Source organism: Necator americanus, chromosome III (assembly GCF_031761385.1).
Source record: "Necator americanus strain Aroian chromosome III, whole genome shotgun sequence".
Taxonomy (NCBI): domain Eukaryota; kingdom Metazoa; phylum Nematoda; class Chromadorea; order Rhabditida; family Ancylostomatidae; genus Necator; species Necator americanus.
Window position 1 is genome coordinate 15324992 of NC_087373.1, and position 21492 is coordinate 15346483.

The following is a 21492-nucleotide window of genomic DNA, read 5'->3' on the forward strand; positions in this document are numbered from 1 at the left end:
ATTTAAAAGTGTTTTTCTATCCTTTCTTCTCAGAGGGAAAAATATCAGTTTAAAAAAAATCTTTTAGAAATTCTCACTGATTTTTTCCACGAGGAAAAAAGATGAAAAAGATTTTTTTATGTTAGCAGCTACCGAGAGGATCTTTTCTGCTTATCACGACCTCGAAAATTCCTATTCAGGAGGATTTCCACTAAGAAATAAAGATAGAAGGAAGAAGACTACAAATTAGTGATTGACTTCAGCGCGGAAAGCAGCGCTACTGATACGAGCACTGCATAGAAATTTATGGCCCATACAGAATAAGAGAAAGAAAGATCTGTTCACGCTAGCGCTAGATTTTCTTTCTCTAATTTTGAAGCAGATAAAAGTTGTTGTACTGAATGGCTGGAGCTAGAATTCCCGTCTGGAAAATGAGAATCTGAGAGGAAAAATCATTTCTTTATAGTCATTTCTCTTGCTATTTCTCTTCAACTTTTCACTTTTCAACTGCTACGTCTGTTCATTATCTACTTCTTATATGCACGAAAAATCGAATACAATAATATAATATATAATACCAAACAATGCATGATATTATCTGAAATATTCTACTGCTGCTGTAATTTCTTGTCGATCTCCTAAGTATTGTTGTTCTCGCGTATAAAAAAAGCGTCAGGGTCTCAACATGAGATGAGATGAACACCTAAGAACTGTCTTTTCCTTTTCTCTTTCTGTAGAAAAATTACTGTAAAAAATTATGTTGTATTATGAAAAGGCGATGTTTTCTTTCTTGCGTAATTTTCTGCGAGCGAGTGGATGAATGAATGATTTCCTCTGCTTTCAGATACTTCAACGATGAGTACTCCTCTTTCTGAGCATCACCCTTAGTTCATTACGATGCTGCCATTCTACGCCTTATTATTATGCCATACAGTTCACAGTATCACGTTCGTCGTCCCGGAATCCTCACCCGTAGGTCATGTGATCGGCTACGTCGACGGTCGCCCAACACTAGCCACACTAGCGAAATACTTTGTCGTCTATCCGGATACCGTATCTGAACAGGTTGGTCGGGCGTCGAAGTTTTGATTTGAAAGTGTTCATTGTTCTTTTTTCTGCACGATGATGACCTTCTCCATCTATTTCTCATTCCTTCTTTCATAGCCGCCTCAAAAAAAAAGAGAAAGATTTCACCAGTACGTGATTCGGCAAGGTTATTTACGCTCGATTTGCCTCATTCTTTCCTAAGAAAAGACGGGAGGGTGGAGGCTAAGCCAGCAACAGTAACGGTCCATCTCCGTGCGATAGAGGCGACCTTGCGGCTGTCTCGTAACATTGGCAATTATGAACGCTGCGCACACCCGGACGGAACGTTAGATATGCCGGAGATGCGTCTTGATGGGTGGGCGTTGACGTAGAAGTAGTTCTAGTATCAACATAAACAAATATTGACGAACGGTTGCGTCTAAACACACTGAAAAAGATAAGTAAGACAAGAGACTGAGGATTTGTGCATTACATAGTTCTGATATGACCATATCTTTGGGAAGTAATTTTTTTTTATCTTCTCAAATTCTCACATGCGGAGGGATTCTCATTCTATAACCGAAAAATCTTTTTTCCTAAAAAAAATTCTCTCAGCAAATATCTTAAAATTCACTTTTATATTTGATAGTCTGGAGTTATTTCTTGTTCTTGGGAAAATATTATTCCAGAAAACACTTAGAGGTGACCGTTTTTCAGTATATTTCCAATGCCTTCGGGTTTTTTTTGCCGTATTCGTAGCGCTCATTAGCTGCAGACTTTTTCTTCTTGATTCGCAAATTTTGGAAACTCGTAGCCTATTTAGAATTGTGCATCCATCCAAAACTTTAAAGTAACTTACTAAGATCTTTTGAGTTATGATAGATCACAATTATAGTAACTGTGTATCAAAAATATGACGTCCTTATGTCCGTGGTGTTGTAATTATGTTCATTTCTATCTTCAGTGGGCTCATTTCATTTGTTGCCCTTGTCATCCATCTTTGGTTACAAAAAAGGTTCTCTAACAACCATAGTTCTAATATTTTGTATTTCATTTATTTTGTATTCATAGTTCTTTCTATGTTTTAAGCTTTTCAAAATTCCGCGATTGGGTTACCGTTTTGAATATCTTCATTCTCCTCCTTCTCTTTTTTCCTTATCGAAATCCTCACGTAAATCCCTGTATAGTTGCGCATTAAAGAAAAAATCCAGAAACTCTGAGATTTTCAAATGAGCGGCGAAAAGCGAGTTTTCCATCTGATAAATTCCACGTAAATATTTTTCTAGAAAAACCTATTTATAAAATGTAGTGAGAAACTATACACATTTGTTTGCCGTAAAAACTAAAACCGACCGATGGAAAGAATTGAGTCGTTCATTTTACAAAGTACCCATAATTTTTCGCTTTTTACAGAAAATATCCATTTTTTTCTCAACAACGAAAAATAAGTTTCAGCTACAGCAGAAACCTAGTGCTTGAATATTTTCTTTATGTTCACGATTAATTTGATTTTCTCAAACAAAAAAAAAACGTTTGAAATGACGCTATTTCCGGGCAAAAAGGAACTAACACATTTCTTTCTGTTTCGGTGAGTTTTTGAATAGATATTCTTAGCGCGTTGGGTTTGATTCTAGACAATTTTTGCCGCGAGGAAGAAGATGTGGTCATTGAAGTGTGGAGGGGTTCCAGTTGCTGGACAGATATGTCAATTGTCCCGCTCGCGTCAACATTTTGTGACATTTCACGTCGGGAAGAGTTTTCTCCTCGTTTTTTTGGATCCTGGTTCCGAACTGGCCGATAATCCCCACACATACCTTATCGTATTTACATCATTAGCTATCCGGAATACATTAACGGACAACCGCTCCGTTCGGAAGCGGCCCATGTCAGAAGACACGGTCGCAAATAACAGATGTCATCGAATACGTGACACGCAACGTGCTGACAAACTGCTAATTGACTGACCTAAGCGCTCCAGGCGATGTCCATCGGGTTTGCCATGCCGGATCGAATCACTTTAACTGGGGAACCAGTATTAGGTCCGATAACTGACTTAACTAAGGTGGAACATATGAAATTTTAGCACAAAAAGAGCGCTCATTCCATTGATGCCGTGTGTAAATCTCACTTTCATGAAATTTGAAGGCGGAGTGGTTCTAGGAGCTGCTTAACTGTACTGTTACCGCATTTTGACTATACTTGCACTTGACATTTTAGGGAATACCAGGTGTCATAAGCTTTTTTTGGATCATATGAAGGAAGTTAGCTTGGACTAATGTTATCTGGAGGAAATCAAACGCTTACGTCTACACCCCGGTGAAAACAGGGGCCATCCCATCCTTTCTGGCCAGTTAAGAATGTAAGATTGGCGAAATTGAGTTTCGTGCGATATAAGAAGACCGGACGTTCTTTTGAGTCCTTTAAAAGTAGTTGATTCGTTTAGAAGAAGGTCAATAGAACATAATTACCTGTAAGAATTTTTAGGACCAAACTTTATGTCAGGTGAACAAATCCTCTTGAACGTCCCAACAAAATTCCATATCGTTTCTTTTTTTTATTCCCGAATTAAAAATTTAGTAGAATTCGACAGAATCCAAGACTCCTTCGTTTTCTCGCAAAATATGCAATGCATGGTGTAGAGCGTTCACGCTAAATCCATCCATCTACTGCTAAACTTACAAATCGCATCCTTAAGGATGTCTATTTCTGTGAAAAAGTGCAGAAGAGCAGAGAGAATGGGATTAATTGCGAACAGAGCGCAACCATGTTCCACGGCAAGAATTCCGCTGACCCCATAAACATTGTTCTTAGATTTCTTTGTTCCAACTTTATACCTCATTTGCCACTTAAACTGCACTTTATTCGTAAGAGATGTTGAATTAAGGTCACGACATGTACGGTTACATCAAATAAAAATCGCAAGCATTAAGATTTAGCGTCCGACTTTCCGTAATTCGCGCTTTATTTCTGTTTTTGAGCGTTTTCCATCCATCCATAGACGCAGTACTTTTCAATAAGTGTGAGGAACTACTGGGTACAAAAAAACTAATAAAAATTCAGAATGAATTCATTGGTCCCACCTGTGCTAAATGTAACTACTACACACTTATAGTGGTACTCACTTTTCTTGTGTCATTTCCGTTGAATTGTCTCAAAAAGGGATAACGCCCGCCTAAGTGAAATGACTCAACATATTTTTGAAATTTTCTTCCTAAGAATGGTTTTCATGTGCTATTTTTTCTTCTTCGTTGTAAATCTGAAGATGTTAGAAGCTCGATGGTGTTTATCTGAAAAGGAGGAAATGGAAATCGTAGCCTTCAAAGACATTTATTCTATTCGTACTGAAATTAAATTCAATTCTTACTTAGTATTGTCTAAAATTTAGTGTCAATTTTCAGTCATTTGCTCACGAGAACAAGTGTCTGCATGTTTCAAACCAGATCTGCCTGAATGACAGCGAAATTGTCAATGACTGTGAATAGCACGGGCGGATGTGTATGTATGCCAGAGATGTTGAGGGAAACAAAATAAAATGTGTTCTCGGTTGTAAATCTGAAATAGAAGCTAAGACTACTGTCCCTTTTAATTATTTAGTCCGAAAATTTTCAATCATCAGGCCAAGATTCAAGCGAGAAAATTTTACACTTCTGAAAATAAGTACAGTTTCCGGTTTCCTCACAAAAAAATGCTACAAAGTACTTTCTTATGAATTTTTCTCAATTGAGATGTTTAATTAGAGCCTCTGTGATGGGTATTCTGATTTTTACAGGATTCTTTAATGAACCACGAATCCTTAGCACCAAAACTAGGATAGTACTGATCCTTTCATCAACAATCACGTGGATATTTTACGAGGGTGGCGTAGGATTATTTTAGAGACGCATCCAAAGGTATACATCAGTTAAGTAACAAAACAATTGAAGAAAATATTTTTTGCGAATTCTTCTCTCTTAAATCGAGCAGCCACCGCTGATCGTTCGCATGTTTTTCTGCTCTTCTAAGCTATGTAGTATTTATTATACCCAAACATGGTGGTCGAATGTGACCGCTGGAAGCCGGCACAACACATTCACCACTACTCTTCCATTCATGAGCCCATCGTCGACTAAAGAGGTCGAATTAGCAATGTCTCCTTCCAGAAGAGTGCCCCGTCGGCGGGGAACAACGTTGGAGTTGATTCGATTTGTGCGCGTCAGCACGGCGCATACTTCGAGTAACGACCACCTACTTGGCGCTGCTGTAAGGGATGATCCGTCGGATGAGATATATACTTGCAGATCATAAAAATCGATGACAAATCCGGTGAGATCACGCTGGCTTCGCCATTGGACTTTGAGAAACATAAGAAGTTCGAGATCCTGGCGGTGCCCATCGATGGTGGAGAGGGAGTCCAGGTGAGCAATAGAGGGATTTTTTGAAATCCCAATTATTCTGCAATAAAAAGTACGGTAATAAATCTAGAGCGCAATAATGTTGAACATTTTCAGCTTTTCTCGGAAAGATCCTTACAATGTCAATTACTTTGTGATATACATATTTATATGAAACTGGGTGAAATTTGTCTCTAGAAGGAACTTTTCTTTTTTACTTTTTGTAACAGGGGTCAGGGTCCTTAAATTTTCTAATTCTGTCTCTTTACTTACTTTTTTGGCGCTGAAGACGACATGTTGTAGGTAGGTAGGCACATATTTTGCTAGAAGCTATAAAAAAATTCTCGCCCCCTTTTTTTTTTTAAGAATATCTACCCTTTAAAAATCTTCTGGAAATAAGCTATCACAAATAAAAACGTCATACAGTTAGCGTATAGTGGGAATGAGGATTCTTATCAATTTTGAAGAATTTCACCATGGCTTTTTTACAGTGTACAATAGAGGTTGAAGATGTTAACGATCATGTGCCGACATTTCCCGATGAAAATATCAAGGTCCGATTGGATTTTTCCATCGTCTATCGATATGATCTACCGCAAACGCTCATGTTTCAGCTAGAAATATCGGAATTCGCTCGGATAGGCGCCGCATATCCATTGCCTAGGGCTGAAGATCCGGATGGAGCGAATTTTACCGTTCAGAAATATCGTATTGCTCAGGGGAATGTGAACAATGTGTTCAAGGTTTGTGGACGAGTTCTCTTTTCTCAAATCTTGGGGAAAAATCAGTGCTTATTATGGCTCTTAAGGTCTCTGTCCGTCCAGTGAACGGCGCACTATACGTGGATCTCGTGGTAAACGGACAACTGGATCGGGAATATCGAGATAAGTACGAGTTGATCGTGGAGGCGATCGATGGCGGAACACCTTCAAAGTATGATTTATGCACCATATTCCTTTTTTTCGTTCAATACTTGGACATATAATACAATGAATATAATATATAATAAAAAACACAAGCACGTAAATGTCACTTCAAAAAAAAAATGAAAAACTAAATCCTTTTACATAGTCTAAATTTTGTAAAAACGGCAACTAAACGTTCTGAGATTCTCTTAAGTTTGGTTTCTGAACCCTTGCAATGAAACAACATACTCTTTTTCTGTCCAACATAAACTTTTTATGTGCTTTTACGGGTGTAATCATTATTTCTCATTCTATTTCATACTGCGAGTGATTTCTGCTAAATCATTCATTTTTTACTTTTACTTTTGTAAAATGAATGTTTCATCTTTTTTTCCTAAAAATATTATATTTATCAAATTGAATCGCTTATATTTCTATTTCTACATGTTTTCCATTCCTTGAGGTTTCAGAGGAATCAAGATTTATTTGTTTGAGTACAAGCCATTTTTTTCTTCTTTTATGTCAACCACTTTTTATGCCGTGTCTTACAATTCATTAACCATTAATTCCTCATTAACCATTCAAAATAGTTTTTTTTTTCAAATAAACTTGTTACTCGTTGTAAAAACTCAACATAAGTTCTGATCGTTCGACGATCAGACCTTGAAAAGTATCAAAGGGGACAACTTAGGTCTTTTCTTTCTATTTCTCCTCTTTCTGTCCTCAGTTCCTTACTCTTTCCAGGATCGGTCGCCTCCGCGTAAACATCTTCATCTTGGATGCAAACGATAACGCACCCGTGTTCACAAAACCGCGGTACAGTGTCGATGTGCCGGCGAATCTAACAATTGGATCACAAATTCTCACCTTAGCGGCCACAGATGGAGATGTTGGAGATAACGGGAAAGTGTCGTATCGTTTCCAAAAGGTACCGCTAATCATTCCACAGTTGTATGGACTTGCGATTGAACAGATTATTTTCTTTTTTGAATGAGGAAAAAACCCTATCGATTTTATTGACTATGCACTTGTTGGCTTCGACCTTCAAGTAGTGATACTGTAAGTGGTGGATTTTGAGGATAAAAATTAACGGTTGAAAACGGCTCTGATCAAAATGTAGGAATATTTTTTTTCTAGACTCTCATGATAATGTGCGGAAAATCCCAATAATTTTGCCGCCGACAGTTTTTTTTTGTCTATCATCTCGGTAGAAAAAGATGTTAGGGGATTGTAGGATGGGCTAGCCGGACGACCTCCTTTGGGTTGATCATCCATTTCCAGCTGGGAATTTCTTCTGAAATCTTCCACTAAGCAATTCATCAATGCCTATGACCAACTTATCTGTTTCGTCCATCTCCGCTGAGACTTATAATTCACATGAGTTCATTTACATGACCGGGGCGCTTATTGACAGCCGACTGGCAAAGCGAATATAAGAACTTCTAGACGTTTACGTAAGGAAAAGTAGGTTAAATGTCTTTAGGAAGTGGCTAGGAGAAAAGTATTTTCTTTTCTCGACCTTTTAAATTAAATAAGCCAGAACAGGGGTGGGTGTAGTGTAGCGGTTAGAGGTTCCGCTTCCTGCACGATAGATCGGAGGTTCGATTCCGCCCTAGTGCCAACCAAGCCTTTCATCCCTCCGGGGTGGATAAATTTTACCAGACTTGTCTGGGAGGATAAAAGCACTGACTTGACACATCGGCTAGCCACCGCAAGTCATTGTATGGATCAGTTACACGTTCGTGAACCTCAAACGATTCTGAATTGAAGTGAACGTGGGGCGCATCCCAAGCGGATTGATTAACGCCAGAAACTTTAACTTAACTTTAAGCCAGAACAAGCCTCTCTTCTATTTATTTATTTATTTGTTTATTGATCTATTGCATTCAAAGTTGCACCAATAATTTGTGAACGAAAAAATATGTAGAGACAAAATTCAAATTTTTCAGACAAGGTTCGACAGTCTCTCGTTGTTTTCTCTCTCTTCGAATGGTGTACTCTCTACAACCGGTCATCTCCTTCCGGGAACAGTTCACAATCTAGTGGCCGTAGCCTATGACGGTGGCGTCCCTTCACTCGAAACGACCGCTATAGTAACGATTACTGTACAAGGTACTATACCATCGCCTGGCTTCTACCTGGCTTTTCGTCACTGAAGTTAGGAACTTCTAGGAACATCGTTAACTGCTCCGGCGGTGGATATCATCTGGTTGACCGATACGGCTACCGCACATCTTCTCGAAAACATCACACTTGGCACAATAGTGGCAAGACTGAGTTTGAACGAAGAACAAAAGGATACGTGAGTTTTGGTGAAATTTAGGATTTACGCACAAATGTTGCACAGTTTGCAAATTGTTGCCGGGGCAAATTTCGTCTGTGGAGCGCGTTGTTATCTCGAAAATTCCGAAAAGTTAAGGAGCAGTCACAACCCAGTCAAAACTTTTCAATTTATTGTGTAACGTCACGTAAGTGGCCACGTACGAGTAGCTTTCACCCCGATGATGAGAAGGGTATCGTTGTAGCGCTTTTGGTGCATGCCTTCCAGTCCGAGGATAAAGTTGAGGAAGGGTCCCATCGCGCAGGCAGTTACTGTAGACTCGTTGGCAAAATAATGGAACGAACTCCACTGATTGAGAGTTTTTTTTTTAAATGGAAGTGCAGAAAGATGTTCTGGTTTCACTAGTTTACTGTTTGAGCGCAAATATCTTCACAATTCGTCTGTGTTGTAAACATAGGAGCACAAGGATAAAAGAATATCCGACTAGTTTCCAGAAAAATCCAAATTTTTTGCACTTTGTTCTTCTCCGTCTCCGCTCAAGTTTTTTAACATACGAAACTGTGGTTGTTACGCACTGTTGATTTTTAAACAAATTAAAATAAAACATAACTGAATGGCGCTGTGCCAAATCTCTTATTTCTTCTTCTCAGAAACATCCCTTAGATTTTTTGAAATGATTTTTCCTGCTCATCCTGTTTCGAGTTCCTTGCTCTGTGGTGTTTTCCAGATTTATTACGGATATACACCTTATTAGAAATTAAAGGATTTAGAATCGTAACTCTGGTCGGGTGCCCGTCACTCTGTCTCCGTCAGAGTCAGTCGCCGTCCGTCTACCTCCTCCTCGCTTGCGGACTTTTCGACCGTGAATCCTCACCAGAATACCATCTGAAATTCAGTCTCAGAAGAGGCAAAGAACTTGTCCTCGAACATCCCGTTCTCCTAACCATAGGTAACCGTCTGATCTGTTCCTTTCAGGACCAGATTTCTCCAGTCTCCAACTATTTAGGCGATATCAACGACAACTCGCCCACATGGTCTCACTCACATATGCATATCACACTCAATCGATCGATAGCTATTTCCGATCAAACATCTTCACTCACGGCCGTCGATCCTGATCAGGGTATCAACGGCAGGATTCGCTACAGTATACTTGACTCGGACATCATTTCGATTGATCCTGATACTGGTCGACTGATTCCGCTTAAAGAGGTTGGACTACGACTTTTAACGATGTGATGGATGTGCACAGGTGTTACGGTAGAATTATTTGCGTTTTTAGCTCGATTGCTCCATGGGCCAAGAAATACGATTCAAAGTTCGAGCTACAGATGGTGGTGTGCCAAGTTTATATTCAGGTGAGCTGCTGGTGTTCAAATAGATGAACTTAAATGGAGTCCCCTGGGACCTTTTCTTCTTAGGAAATTTCTTTCGAGATTTCCCAAGAAAGAAATAGTATTTTTGGTTTTTTTAAATGTGAAAGTTTTCCTGGTTGCTTCAGAGCATCTTTTTGTGCATTTTAATATACTCAGTTATTTTTTGCTGAACTTAGAGTGTCTGCTGCATCGATTTCTTATGTTATATTTATATATTATTGTATTGTATTCTGTATTAATTTAAAGGTCGAATACAGACATCGGGTTTTCTTTACGGATTTACGTGATTGCGTATCGGGAAAATATAGTAAGGTCGAAACGACATGAAGCCCGGTGTAGTTGCGTAAGCGGCTGCGCTCGAAGCGGTGGTGTGGAGTAAGCGGATGGAATCGAGCTGGGACCATCGCGAACTGCAGCGAAGAATGGTGCTGGCATGGGTCCTCGCTCCGCGACGCGGCACCGCACCGCTTCGAGCCCCACCACTTACGCAAATGCACCGTGCTTCATGTCGTTTTGACCTTACGACAAGAAGGATGACGTTCTGCAGCGATGCTGCGTTGGCTGTCCTATGTTCTTACATAAAGCGATTTAATTTTTAAAAAATTACGAAAATATGTGCAATGGAGAGAAAGCTATTCGAAATCTGGGAGTAGTCTCCAGAATCAACTTGAAATAATCTTGTCTGAGGTCACTCCGCTTCTTTTCTTAAACTTCTCTCGGCATTTCGACCTGCCAGGATTGTACTAGGAATACGGAAAAATTTTACTTTTTTTATGAGAGGTCTCTTGTTTCCGTAGACTACTTCCAAGAAAATCGCTATCACTGCTGCAATGTTAATCACGTTCATTTTACCATATATACCATCAACCTCATGTTTACATTTTATTGTGAATTTGTTTGAGATCATTCATTTGCTCCTAGAAACATCGAAAAATAATCTTCTTTGAGAAAACAATGCGTTTTCAAAGAAGGAAATTTATTCACAAAAGGTCCGAAAGCGGCCAAGGCAACTTTCGGGCCAACATTTTTGTGGACATGCCTGGAGTTCAATCACCAACTGTCTAAATGCTCTATTCTTTAAACCATGGAATTAATTCTAAGTGTTCAGATCTTCAAGTCATCGCAGACCTCGTCGACGGTTACGGTAGACCACCACTATTCGAAAAATCGCTCTACGAGGTGGAAATTTCGGAAGAAAGCGAGATTGGCACATGTTTACTGAAGGTACGTCTGCTTTTCAGCGACATCAATCAACTAATGATGATTTTTGTTTGCCTACGGTATCTGATCCACAGCTGACAGTTCTCATCGTCCTCTGTTTGCGTACACAATCCTTACATGAAATGTTTGCTCGGTTAGCTGCCATTTGGCGACTTGGCAGCTTGCCAAAGAGGTCAAGCGTTGGAAAACAAAGGCACATGTGCGTATTTCACGATTTTATCAATGGAAAAAGGGAATTAAAGTAGAAGGCACAAATTACAATACAGTAGGAAAAATTACAATACAGTAGGACATATGATCACAGCAAAGATAGAGATAGCCGTTCTACTATTATTGGCACAAAAGCATATAAAATAACAAATACATCGATTTTTTTTAAAGGTTCTAACTAAAACAAAGAAAATTTCGCGTTAGTGATAATCTGTAACAACTATGCTCTTCAGAACTTTATGTATCTTATGTACTAATTGGACATTACCTGTACCGTAATTATTGCGACTTTAATTTCCGCTTTTTTTATGAACTGCTATTAAAACTCGCGCTCCACTACAAACTAGAATGATTGACTCAGATTCTGCCACTACATAGGTTCATGGGAATCAAAAGGATTTTAAAAATGAGAATATGGATTTGCGAGCCAAGTGTAATCTTCCCGTCGTGTTCGAAACAAGTGCAGAAGAGCAAAAAAAAAGCTTTCTTCCCTAATTTCTTTGTGTTTTTTTTTTGTGAGAGAATCTCATCTCAAAATTCCATCTAAAATTCTGATTACGCTGATCATGCTCTAACCAGGAAAATAGGAGAAAAAACTAAAAATTCTTTTCACTACACGTAATGGATATCTACACCACGTATGTATGACTAATGAGAGGATCGTTTTTATCCTTCTATTTCTTCCTTATTTTTTTTCGCCTTACGAGAGAAAGTGTAGTACTGTATGAGTACTGCACCCACTCCTATTTTCATAATGAATATACTTGTACATTGAGGATTTTTATCTTTGCAAAAAAAAAACTTCGACAGGAGTATTTCTCGTCTCTCAAACAATCGCAATTTTACTATTACCTTTACTTTCTTTTGATTCCTGGTCACTTCTCCATTTTCCATTGTTATATCGAGTTTTTAGAGAACACATTTTAAGAAAATAAAAAATGAAAAATAGAAAATACCGAATGTTTTAGGACAAAGAAGTGTGTTCAAGGCCAGCTATTCCTACCTTCCTACCCTAATCGCTGCATATGGAGGAGTCTAGGATTACTCCTCTGGATAAGCACTTCTACTACATAAGATATCTTTCTAATTTTTAGCGTAACTCTCAGTTGTGTTGCTCTAAACGCAATTATTTACTGGCAAGATAACATTAGAAGCATTTCCTAAAATTTCTTATTTCTACTCATTTTTTGTTTCTTTCTTTCCATCTTCCAAAAATGCTGTTTGGATCGATATTGGTACCATGTGAGTCAGCACATGTACACATAACTATTTCTAAGCTATTCCCACTAAACTGCATCTGAATATAAAAATTCAGTTGACTACGGTTGTTACGGGCTGCCGTATAATTCTTGTCTGTCGTGGAATCGGCTTATTCCTCATTCTAAATGCTGCTATTTTGTGGATTTCTTGGCGGATACCGGTCGTTTCGCACTTCCAGCTCGTGCCACATTTGCTGCGGTACTACCGCGACTCTGCGAACGTTTTCGCGGTTTGCTGGTTGGTGGTCGTGCGGCAGCTTCGTCCAGCATCTCCAACATGTCGGCACCTTTCTCCTTCTTCTTCTTCTTCTCCTCGCCTCCCGTCAATTTCATCTGAAACCACAAAATTATATGCTGAGATCTCAGTGAACGCCACAATTCCCATCCATTTTCGCTCCTATTTCTCCACGCGTTTCCATTGAGAGGCGATATTTCATCGCGGATAGTGATTCCCTGAGGACCCATAGTGTTCGGAATGAATTCCGCAACACATCTCATATGTTCGGAGGTTTTTCTTCGATATTAGGGACTAAGGCGGCAAACAACCACTAAAACAGCCATCTCTCTCACCTCGGACATAGCTGTCGATATTGATTTTTTATCCTTGCGTGCGTCAATTTTGAGCACATTCTTCAGGCCCGCTTCGGTTTCTTTTATGTACGTCTTCTCTTCTGCAGTGGAGTCGAACATATTTAAATCGACTTCACCTTCTGAAAAGTCAAAAATATCCACGTATTCAAGAAAAAATGGCAGGATAGCGAATCTGTGGTACAGTAATGGCTACAGTATGACAGCCAGTGATCTCATGAGAACACTGAAATCATCTAATAATGGTATAAACGTGTTGAAATGCTAAACAGCCCACAAGAAGATATGTGAGCCACTGTAGGACCTTATACTAGCCTCTTTTCATAGTTACCGTAACTCTTAGGCTCTTTTTTCCTGGCTTTTTTCGCCTTTTCTTCTTATCCTGGAATCACGTTGTTAACGACAAATGAGGTTTTCATGAACGTCACAAGAAGTAGTAGGTTTTGTGGGAAAGAATACAAACCTAACGATAAATATAGGGGCCGTAGGGAACAAACCGCGGAAAATACCCTGAGTGATGAGCAAAAGAAGGAATGCAGAATGAATATGACAAGAGAAAGGTTACTGTTCGAGAAGGGCAACAGAGGTGACTGTAAGTAATAGAGGACAGCGCATACCTTTCATTCATTGCTTTTATTCTTTTATAAGTTAAGAAGTTTCCTCTCACCACCAGTAGTTCGTTCTTATTTCGGAGATTCTAGCAAATGCCTATTTTTCATACGAAGAGGAAATTATTTCGTTGAAGGAGAGGGAAGAAAAAAATTGTTGAGCAAACTGGGCGCAACAAACACACCTTAAAGTGCGAATTTTGAAAATGTTCCACGAAAATTTGCTTTTTGGATCTTTTTTTCTGCTCTTTGTTACATGTTTTTCACTTCTATAGCCAGTAAAATTTGAGGTGAACCTTTAAGAACAAAAATACTTCATATCTTTATTCTCCCCGTGGAATGCATTGAGGAAATTTCGACTTGTGGAATTTGGTTACAAATAGTGTACCATCCATTTTTAACTTTATTGCTTCTTAATCGATGGTATCATATATTTGTTCTGTAAGATCTAACCTCATTTTCAATTTTATTTGTAGATTTTTTTTTCAGAAGTAGCACCGCTTCACCCCTGCGGCTAACTCCAATTTCCGCACATCCCGTGAAATTTTTTGCAGAAGCTGCTTTTTTTCTCAATCGCTATCATATCCTACGCTCCCAGTAACCGAGGTTCTGAGAGGATTTGGAAATTTTAAAGAAGAAGAAATGTAGTGGAGGCGAAAAATATTTCAAAATAAATAGAATGGGCCTGAAAGAAAGTCAGATAGGAGAATAAGCTAAGCGCGTAATGAGTGCACACCCCCAAAAGTACGAGTTGCCCGCGGGAATTGATTACGAGTGTTGTTTGCTTGTTCACGTGTTTTTTGCTTTGGAAACATCATTAGGATAATCTGTTCATTGTTACCTACCCTTAGGGACCTTAGCAGTTCTTTTATTGGACTACACCTTCAAGTTCAAGTTCAAGTTGCAAGTTACATACCTTCAAAACCGTTCCCTCACTTTTTTACCAATTTTCTGATTTTCCACATTTTCCCTACCCAATTCTGTGAAATTCCACTCGTGTTTTTTCCTTCTAAAATTCTTCTGCTCTACGCGTTGCCAAGAAACAAAGGACAAATTTGTCACGAATTCAGTGAAAAATCGATGAAATATAGTTCATAAAAGGAGAAAATTCCAATCCAATCACATAATTTTCTGCTTAATGAATGGACAAGTTGTTTTGCATGAGTGCGAGTCCCAAGGAAATTGGAAATTGGCTGAAGCGATGAGACCAAAATTTTGATTGAAGGCAGCAGAAGGACTGAGGCTGTAATCAGAAGTGGCAACGAACCTCTTTTTCATCAAGAGCTGCTTTAAAAAAAAGCATGGGAAAATAGGAAAGAGAAAAATGACGATGCAGAGTTTCGAGAGGTTATTACTTCAAGTAATATTAAAGTTCAATTATTACCTCAGGTATGGGGAATGTGCAGTAGTCCCCTACATGGTACATATGGACATATGGTATAGAAGTACTGTATTGTATCGATTTTGTGAGATTTCCACTGAGAATCCTTTTTTTGGATAAAAAAATCAGCTGTTTTGAGCAACCGTTTTGATTATCAGCTGCATTGAATTCAACCATTACAGGAGACTCGGAGAATTGAATAAGACCTTTTTTAACAGTATGTACAAAAAACAGCTTATTACGGATAATGAGATTTAATAATGTTTTTCGTTAAGTTAGAGGTAAATCATTGAGGATGTTTAATCACTACTAATTTAATGTTATTATGAACTGGATTTATGTCTTATTGCTTTCGCAACGAGGCTTTGGTGAAACTTTATTTATGGCCTGACATTTCGACAACGAGGTCTTCATCAAAGCTCAGTCTCACCTCAGCAAAACCTCGTTGGCAAAGCAAGGAAACATCCAATCACTTCCATTATCGATCCGACCATTTCTACCATTTCATGGGCAAATTTACAGTTCGTGGTTTCCAGAATGGATGGATTTCACCAAGGATAAATTCTTTTAAAAAATCTGCTCCTAAGATCTATATCCATACCTTCTGATACTTCTTACGTAATTTTCATTCTTTTAGCTTCTTATCGTTGAGTGGAATTTCTTACCATTCAGAAAACACACCTTTTCGGTTCTCATTATTTTCCGTAATGCTATGGTCGCTTACAGAACCTAGCCTACTTTTGCTCCTGGATGTCACAACATGGATAATTAATCATTAGAATGAAGATCTAGTATATGAATTTTGAACTTTTCCGGTGGAATTAATTTTATTTATCTATTTTCTGTTTTTGTTCTTATGTCTGATGTGACTTCTTTTCTTTTTTCTCTTCTTTTCTCCTTCCAGTAGAGCCAATTCAATCTTCTTTTTTTCTTCTCATGGGACATGCAGTTTTTTCAGATTATCACCCTCGAATGAAGCACTATGTATACATATATGTATCTAGTAAATTGAGGCATTTCATGTCGACGAGTTTTTTAAAATCAAATCCATGGCTATTCAGTGCCAGAAGACTTTTTCCTCGAACCCGTGTTGGTTCACTTTCTCTGAAAAGTATTCTCTTAGCTAACGAATTTGATACGACGAGGCGGTTCGCAATGTGTGCACAAGTCGGTTACCACGGCGACGTTGATAAAGTCTGTTTCAAAGCCCGAGAAGACTAGACCTCATTAGGAGGTCGGCTAGGACTGAAATCCGACCTGTCTTGAGTGAACTGCCAAAGAGCGATTCGAGCAGTTTCATTTCATCACCGTATTGCACCGGTTCGGCCTTTGCGGTCCCGCCACCGCCGTTTATCTGAAAATTACAGTAGTCGTTACAAATTACAAGCACAAAAATGTACGATCAAAGACTACATTTTCATTGGCGTTTGCACTTTTTACGGGACTTCTAAAAAGTAGCGAATATAAATTAAATGCCAAGTCCAATCAAGCTTGATGGTGATGCAGTTCTCTTTTACGATCAGTAGCAATTGCTATTAGGGAAGTACATCTTAAAAACATGTTGTTTAGTTGTCTAAATAAAATTTCAAGAAATGCAACGAAACACCTTTCCAGAAGTTCTAGAAGAAACTGCCGAAAAAGTGATAAGATGGGATCACGTTGAGAAAAGAAAAACAGAAAAGCGTTGAGATAAATCTTTAGTCCTGGACAGTGTGTATTTTTTAGCGGGATTCATCAAGAGTGATTCTGAGGCACCACGATAATCACCTCATTTTTGCAAAACCTTCGAGTTATGTTTGCTGTATATGTAAAGTGATTTTCTTCCAATATGTTAGAAAGATTGTTGAGAGTGATGGAGAAGTGGAATTAGTTCAAGTGCATCCTAACACTAATGGTATTTAGGACTTTTATATAAGATGAATACTTTTTTCACAAAAGCATTCTAAGGTTTAAATTCAAATTTTTGATGATTTTTTACGATCCACATTTGCTAATAAATGCTTCATGCTTTGAAAAGTCAGAAAAGCAACCACGCGGTCCTGAAAGCAACCCATCTTCAATTTTTTTAATGTCTAGTTGTTTAATTTGAAAATTCGCAACTGCTTTTTTTAGTGTGTTTTTTTTGCGGTAGCAGAGGAAGGAAGGAATCTATCTCTCCTTCAAGAAAAAGGAGAAACTAACGCTTGCCGTGTTCAGCGCCCAGCGCTATCCCCCGTTGGCTGCAGTCGTATCTCCTCCGATTTCGCACCTCTTCGCTCAATCCCAGATGTGAATTAATCCGCTATCCATTCTATATTATGAACGTTGTCATAGTTACGACATTTTTATCTGCTGCATTGTACGACGAGATAATATCCCTCGCCTCCAGTGATTATTGAGCTGATTATTGAGAAAAGCCTTAACACGGCCGGCCACCGCAGGCACTCACATCCAAGCTCATCTCATTGGTGAATATACTTGTGCCGAGTGTCGTCGAGCGTACTTCGGCGTCAAGATTTCGACTTTCCTTCAAAATATGAATTTAAAAAATTCTGAGCGAGAAAAGGAACATCGAGAAGTGCTTACCGGATGCTGTAGTGGGATGTAATTCCTGGTCACCGGCCATTGTGTAGATTTCACAAATTCCCCGTTCTCGTAATATTTTGTGATCCCCGGAGTTTCTACGTCTGGTGGAAGTTCGATGGGATCTCTGAATCGAGAAGTATAGGAGAAGCACTGGGCTAGTGATGTATGTACGCAATTGCAAGATATTTGAAAAGCATGGGTTGGCTTAGCACAGTCGGTAAAGGATTCAGCTGCGATTGCGCGGTCGGTGGCTCAAATCCAGTCTAAGCGGACCACTCTTTCCTCCCTACGAGGTCGATAAATTGGCGCTGGACTTGTCTGGAGGACTTTTTAAAATTCAAACGATTCTATGCTGTAGTTGGCGCGTTTTGCGTTGGTGCGTCCTGAGCGGATTGACAGTCTATTCTTCATTTGTTTATTTGTTTGAGACCACCCAATAGGTTTTGCGGAGGTGTTCAATCTCTGTAGAGGACCCTTACGTAGTCATTTTCACTTGATCTGCAGTGCCTTGCAGCGTGCAGACCTCCTTGTTCAAAATTAAAAGGTAATTACTTCCAGCTAAACCAATGCGAATCGTAAATAAGAGTTCTTTGCAATCTTTTTCATATTTCTAAGAAGTGACTGTTACAAGATTTTGTGGTTGCAAATTTTGAATTACGACGCAATTAGTCCTTGAGTGTCAGTGGTTACAGTAATTCAGATCTGGAAATACATAAATTGTGATGGAATTGTATTGGAGTGGTGAGTGAAGAAGATGATTTCAGTGTGTTCCCTTCCGAAAAGTAACGCCACTTCAGGAAAAAGGAAAAACAAGGGAAATAGTGGGCTTTTACAGTATTTTTTTTTACCGATTATCCTTTCCTGTCATGATCTAGGCAACATTAAAGAATTCGTCTAACTCTGCGTGGTTAATTGAAGCAACTTTTGCTGGTGCTAGGCGCAAGTCATCGCGTTTTGCACCATTTTCCAATTCCGCAAAAGAATCGCTTACTTTTGAGGAAGGTAGACGAAATGGCCATCTTCAAACTGCTTTCCATCCCTCAGAAAAACCGAAACTTTGACGCGACAGTCCTGAAATGGCCTGAGGGATGATTTCTGGAGAATCTCTTACAGTAATTGAATGACTTCTATAGAAGAATCGGAAGGACGAACCGACCTGGAAGAAGTTCAGCATTTGATGCCGTATTAAATTCCATTCAGTCAATGGAACAGGACCGTACAGCATTAGAAACTAAACAAAAGAACAATCACAGAGGATTCCCGTGCATGGATTCAGTTCGCCTCATGCATGTGGAACCAGTGGAACTTCATTTTCTCCTGAGCGGCAAACCGCAGATTAATTTGCTCTCCTCTTTCCTAGTTACATTACTGACATCATTACTTGAGTGATCATTCACAAACTCTTCACATTACTTTACTTGTTTTTTTCCTACGAAAAAGAAGCAACCGCTCTGACTTTTCGAATCTGTTTGTACTCTTCGGAAATTGTTCAAATCACTTGCATCCCAACACCAATGCTAGGTGGCTTTAGCAGCGGGGACCAGTTTTCGTGAGAACAGCGGGCACAATGGACAAAAGAAACAAAGGTGTCAAATAAACTCTTTGCAGTCTAACACAGAAAATAAATTTGTCTAGCATTTAGAGCTACCCTGGCGCACTTTGCTTGATAAAAATTACTTTGTTATGCTGATAAAACTGATGGAAGATTGTTAATGCATAGGAAATGATTCATAACCGAGAGAGATAGAGGAATGGTATGAGAATGAATCACGAAAAGGGTGATTTTAAAAGTTACAGGTGCGAAATGACTTGATGAAAGGAGGAAGGAACAAAATGTCGAGGTTTAGGCTGGCAATAGACCAGCTAATGTTGGCCTTTGGAACAATTAGCTAGCTCATTGCCAACCCCGATCCAGGACTTGGGTGGTTCGAGAAGGAAACGAGAAAAAGAGTGACGAAAAGGAGAAAAAGAGGAAATGACTGTACTTCAGCGAAGAGGCAGTGCCTTTCCATAACTTAGATGCCATAAAATCATTAACCCACCATAGCATGCGCATTCCGGATAAGTTCCTGGATATCATCCTCTTGCTTTGCGATTCGTTTCATGCCACTTAGATGATTCATAGTGACTGTTAGGATCTAAGGATCATAATCGTTAGGATCCGAAATCTTAGCTTCGGGAACAAGAAATTGCTACTCACCTGTTCAGGCATCACAACATTTTGAATTTGATATTTAGTCATCATTAAGGTTAGATCGAACAGTTTTTCCATGCTAAAGCGTTTTTTTTTTCTTAATTTTTCCTGTGTTCACAGAGAAATGAAATCTATGAATACCTGCTTTCACTGAGTCTCATAATGCTGGAATGTGCTAAACGTTCAAACATTGCTCGCATATGCCGTCTGGAGAACATCTGCTGCGGTCTGGAAGTCGTTTCTTGAGTTTCGTTTGGATCGGGGGTCGAAAAACGTGAATGAATCCGAACGAAATATTCGATTCAACTCACTTGAATATTTCATGGAGATATTTTTGCTTGAGGGTTTGACTAATGATATCGTGTAGTACTAGATCGCCTTTCTCCTCAGAGATGTTCTTCTGATTCTAAAATACAGTAACACTTGTAAGTGTGAATAAGTGATGGCAGCAGGGTAGACTTCCTAGTTATTTTCAGACGAATTTTCCTGGAATGTAGCCTTTTTCAGAAATGATTTATTGAAAAACACCAAATGGTGTTTCATACGTAGGAAAAAGAAAAAAATGTCGAAGTGGCTCAGTTAGATTTAAAATTCGATTATTAAAAGCTATGCTTTTGATCTACCCTCGAGAAATAGGAATGAAATAAAAAAAGAAAATTTGGGCCAGAACATGGTGTATTGACTGAATGGATAGTCTGAATGAATTCGTGGTTTGTTTCAGAAAGGGTTTTGATAGAGCCAGATCTATGAAAGATGGCATGTGATAGACTAACTACTACATTACTTTTAACTTGAATTTAGGAACTTCTAGGTTTTCCCTAACCTATTTCTCATTGAAAAACTTCGACAGTGCTGCTAAATCAATAAATACCGCACTGAAAATTAATTAGAGCTGATTTCATTATTTCATTTAATGAAAACGTCTTTCTATTTGTTACATTTTAAAGCGTATTAATTAAAATATTGTAAAAACATTACCCTTGTCCAAAGAAATGCTCTGGTCAATTTTAACCGATAGTAAATCTCAAAAGAAAAATCCGGGCATATGGCAATGACCTTCTATTAAAGAAACTTAGAAAAAAAATAGTTTAATCTACTTATTCGCTCAACTTTCAGACGTAAGATGTAATGTTCACCTTGATCCTTTGCTCCAATATGTAGATCATCTCTCCAGCCATGTTCACATACAACAGTGGAAAACATTTTAGACTCATTTTTCACCTGAAAACGAGGGAAAACGAAGTGTTGAACTGAAATATAGCATGAAAACTTCTTGGAAATTCCATAAAAATACCCGTGATTGATGTGGATTTATTTTGTGGAGTTTCTACGAATGAACAGTGAATACAGATGCGTCAGATGCGATGAGCAACTGCGTATCATATGAGTACGCGTAACGGAATGAGGTGCGCTCATGCGACTAGCCGCATGTCCGCCAGCCAGCTCTAGCTACATGTGCGTTGTCATGGAGACACCTTCTTCTCGCTAATCAAAGCTAGTTGATTGGAATTCACGCTCACCGCGATGCT

At 38.9% G+C, this 21492-nt stretch overlaps 2 protein-coding genes across 4 annotated transcripts; one reads left to right on the top strand and one right to left on the bottom strand.

Annotated features, from left to right (window-relative positions):
* Positions 1-876: 876 nt before the first annotated feature.
* RB195_009672 (uncharacterized protein) lies at positions 877-11398 on the top strand (the record flags this gene model as incomplete). 2 transcript variants are annotated; one of them, XM_064190323.1, is made up of 13 exons in its annotated part: positions 877-1044; positions 5283-5399; positions 5867-5929; positions 5990-6118; positions 6184-6308; positions 7025-7208; positions 8230-8392; positions 8453-8582; positions 9332-9510; positions 9568-9773; positions 9844-9919; positions 11046-11161; positions 11297-11398. In XM_064190323.1, 13 exons carry the CDS (start codon positions 877-879, stop codon positions 11396-11398), a joined length of 1758 nt encoding a protein of 585 aa, XP_064047906.1. The 2 variants fall into 2 exon arrangements, with proteins under 2 accessions (XP_064047906.1, XP_064047907.1); XM_064190324.1 differs by lacking the exon at positions 11297-11398 and having other exon boundaries at positions 11046-11236.
* Positions 11399-12759: 1361 nt separating this feature from the next.
* Positions 12760-21177, bottom strand: RB195_009673 (uncharacterized protein; the record flags this gene model as incomplete). 2 transcript variants are annotated; one of them, XM_064190325.1, is made up of 12 exons in its annotated part: positions 12760-12960; positions 13198-13337; positions 16462-16558; positions 17633-17710; positions 17770-17893; positions 18761-18864; positions 18926-19000; positions 19812-19907; positions 19970-20042; positions 20105-20191; positions 20275-20369; positions 21100-21177. In XM_064190325.1, the coding sequence occupies 12 exons, from the start codon at positions 21175-21177 to the stop codon at positions 12760-12762; spliced, it is 1248 nt and encodes a 415-aa protein (XP_064047908.1). The 2 variants fall into 2 exon arrangements, with proteins under 2 accessions (XP_064047908.1, XP_064047909.1); XM_064190326.1 differs by lacking the exon at positions 18926-19000 and having other exon boundaries at positions 18761-18840; positions 21100-21141.
* Between the last annotated feature and the right edge of the window lie 315 nt (positions 21178-21492).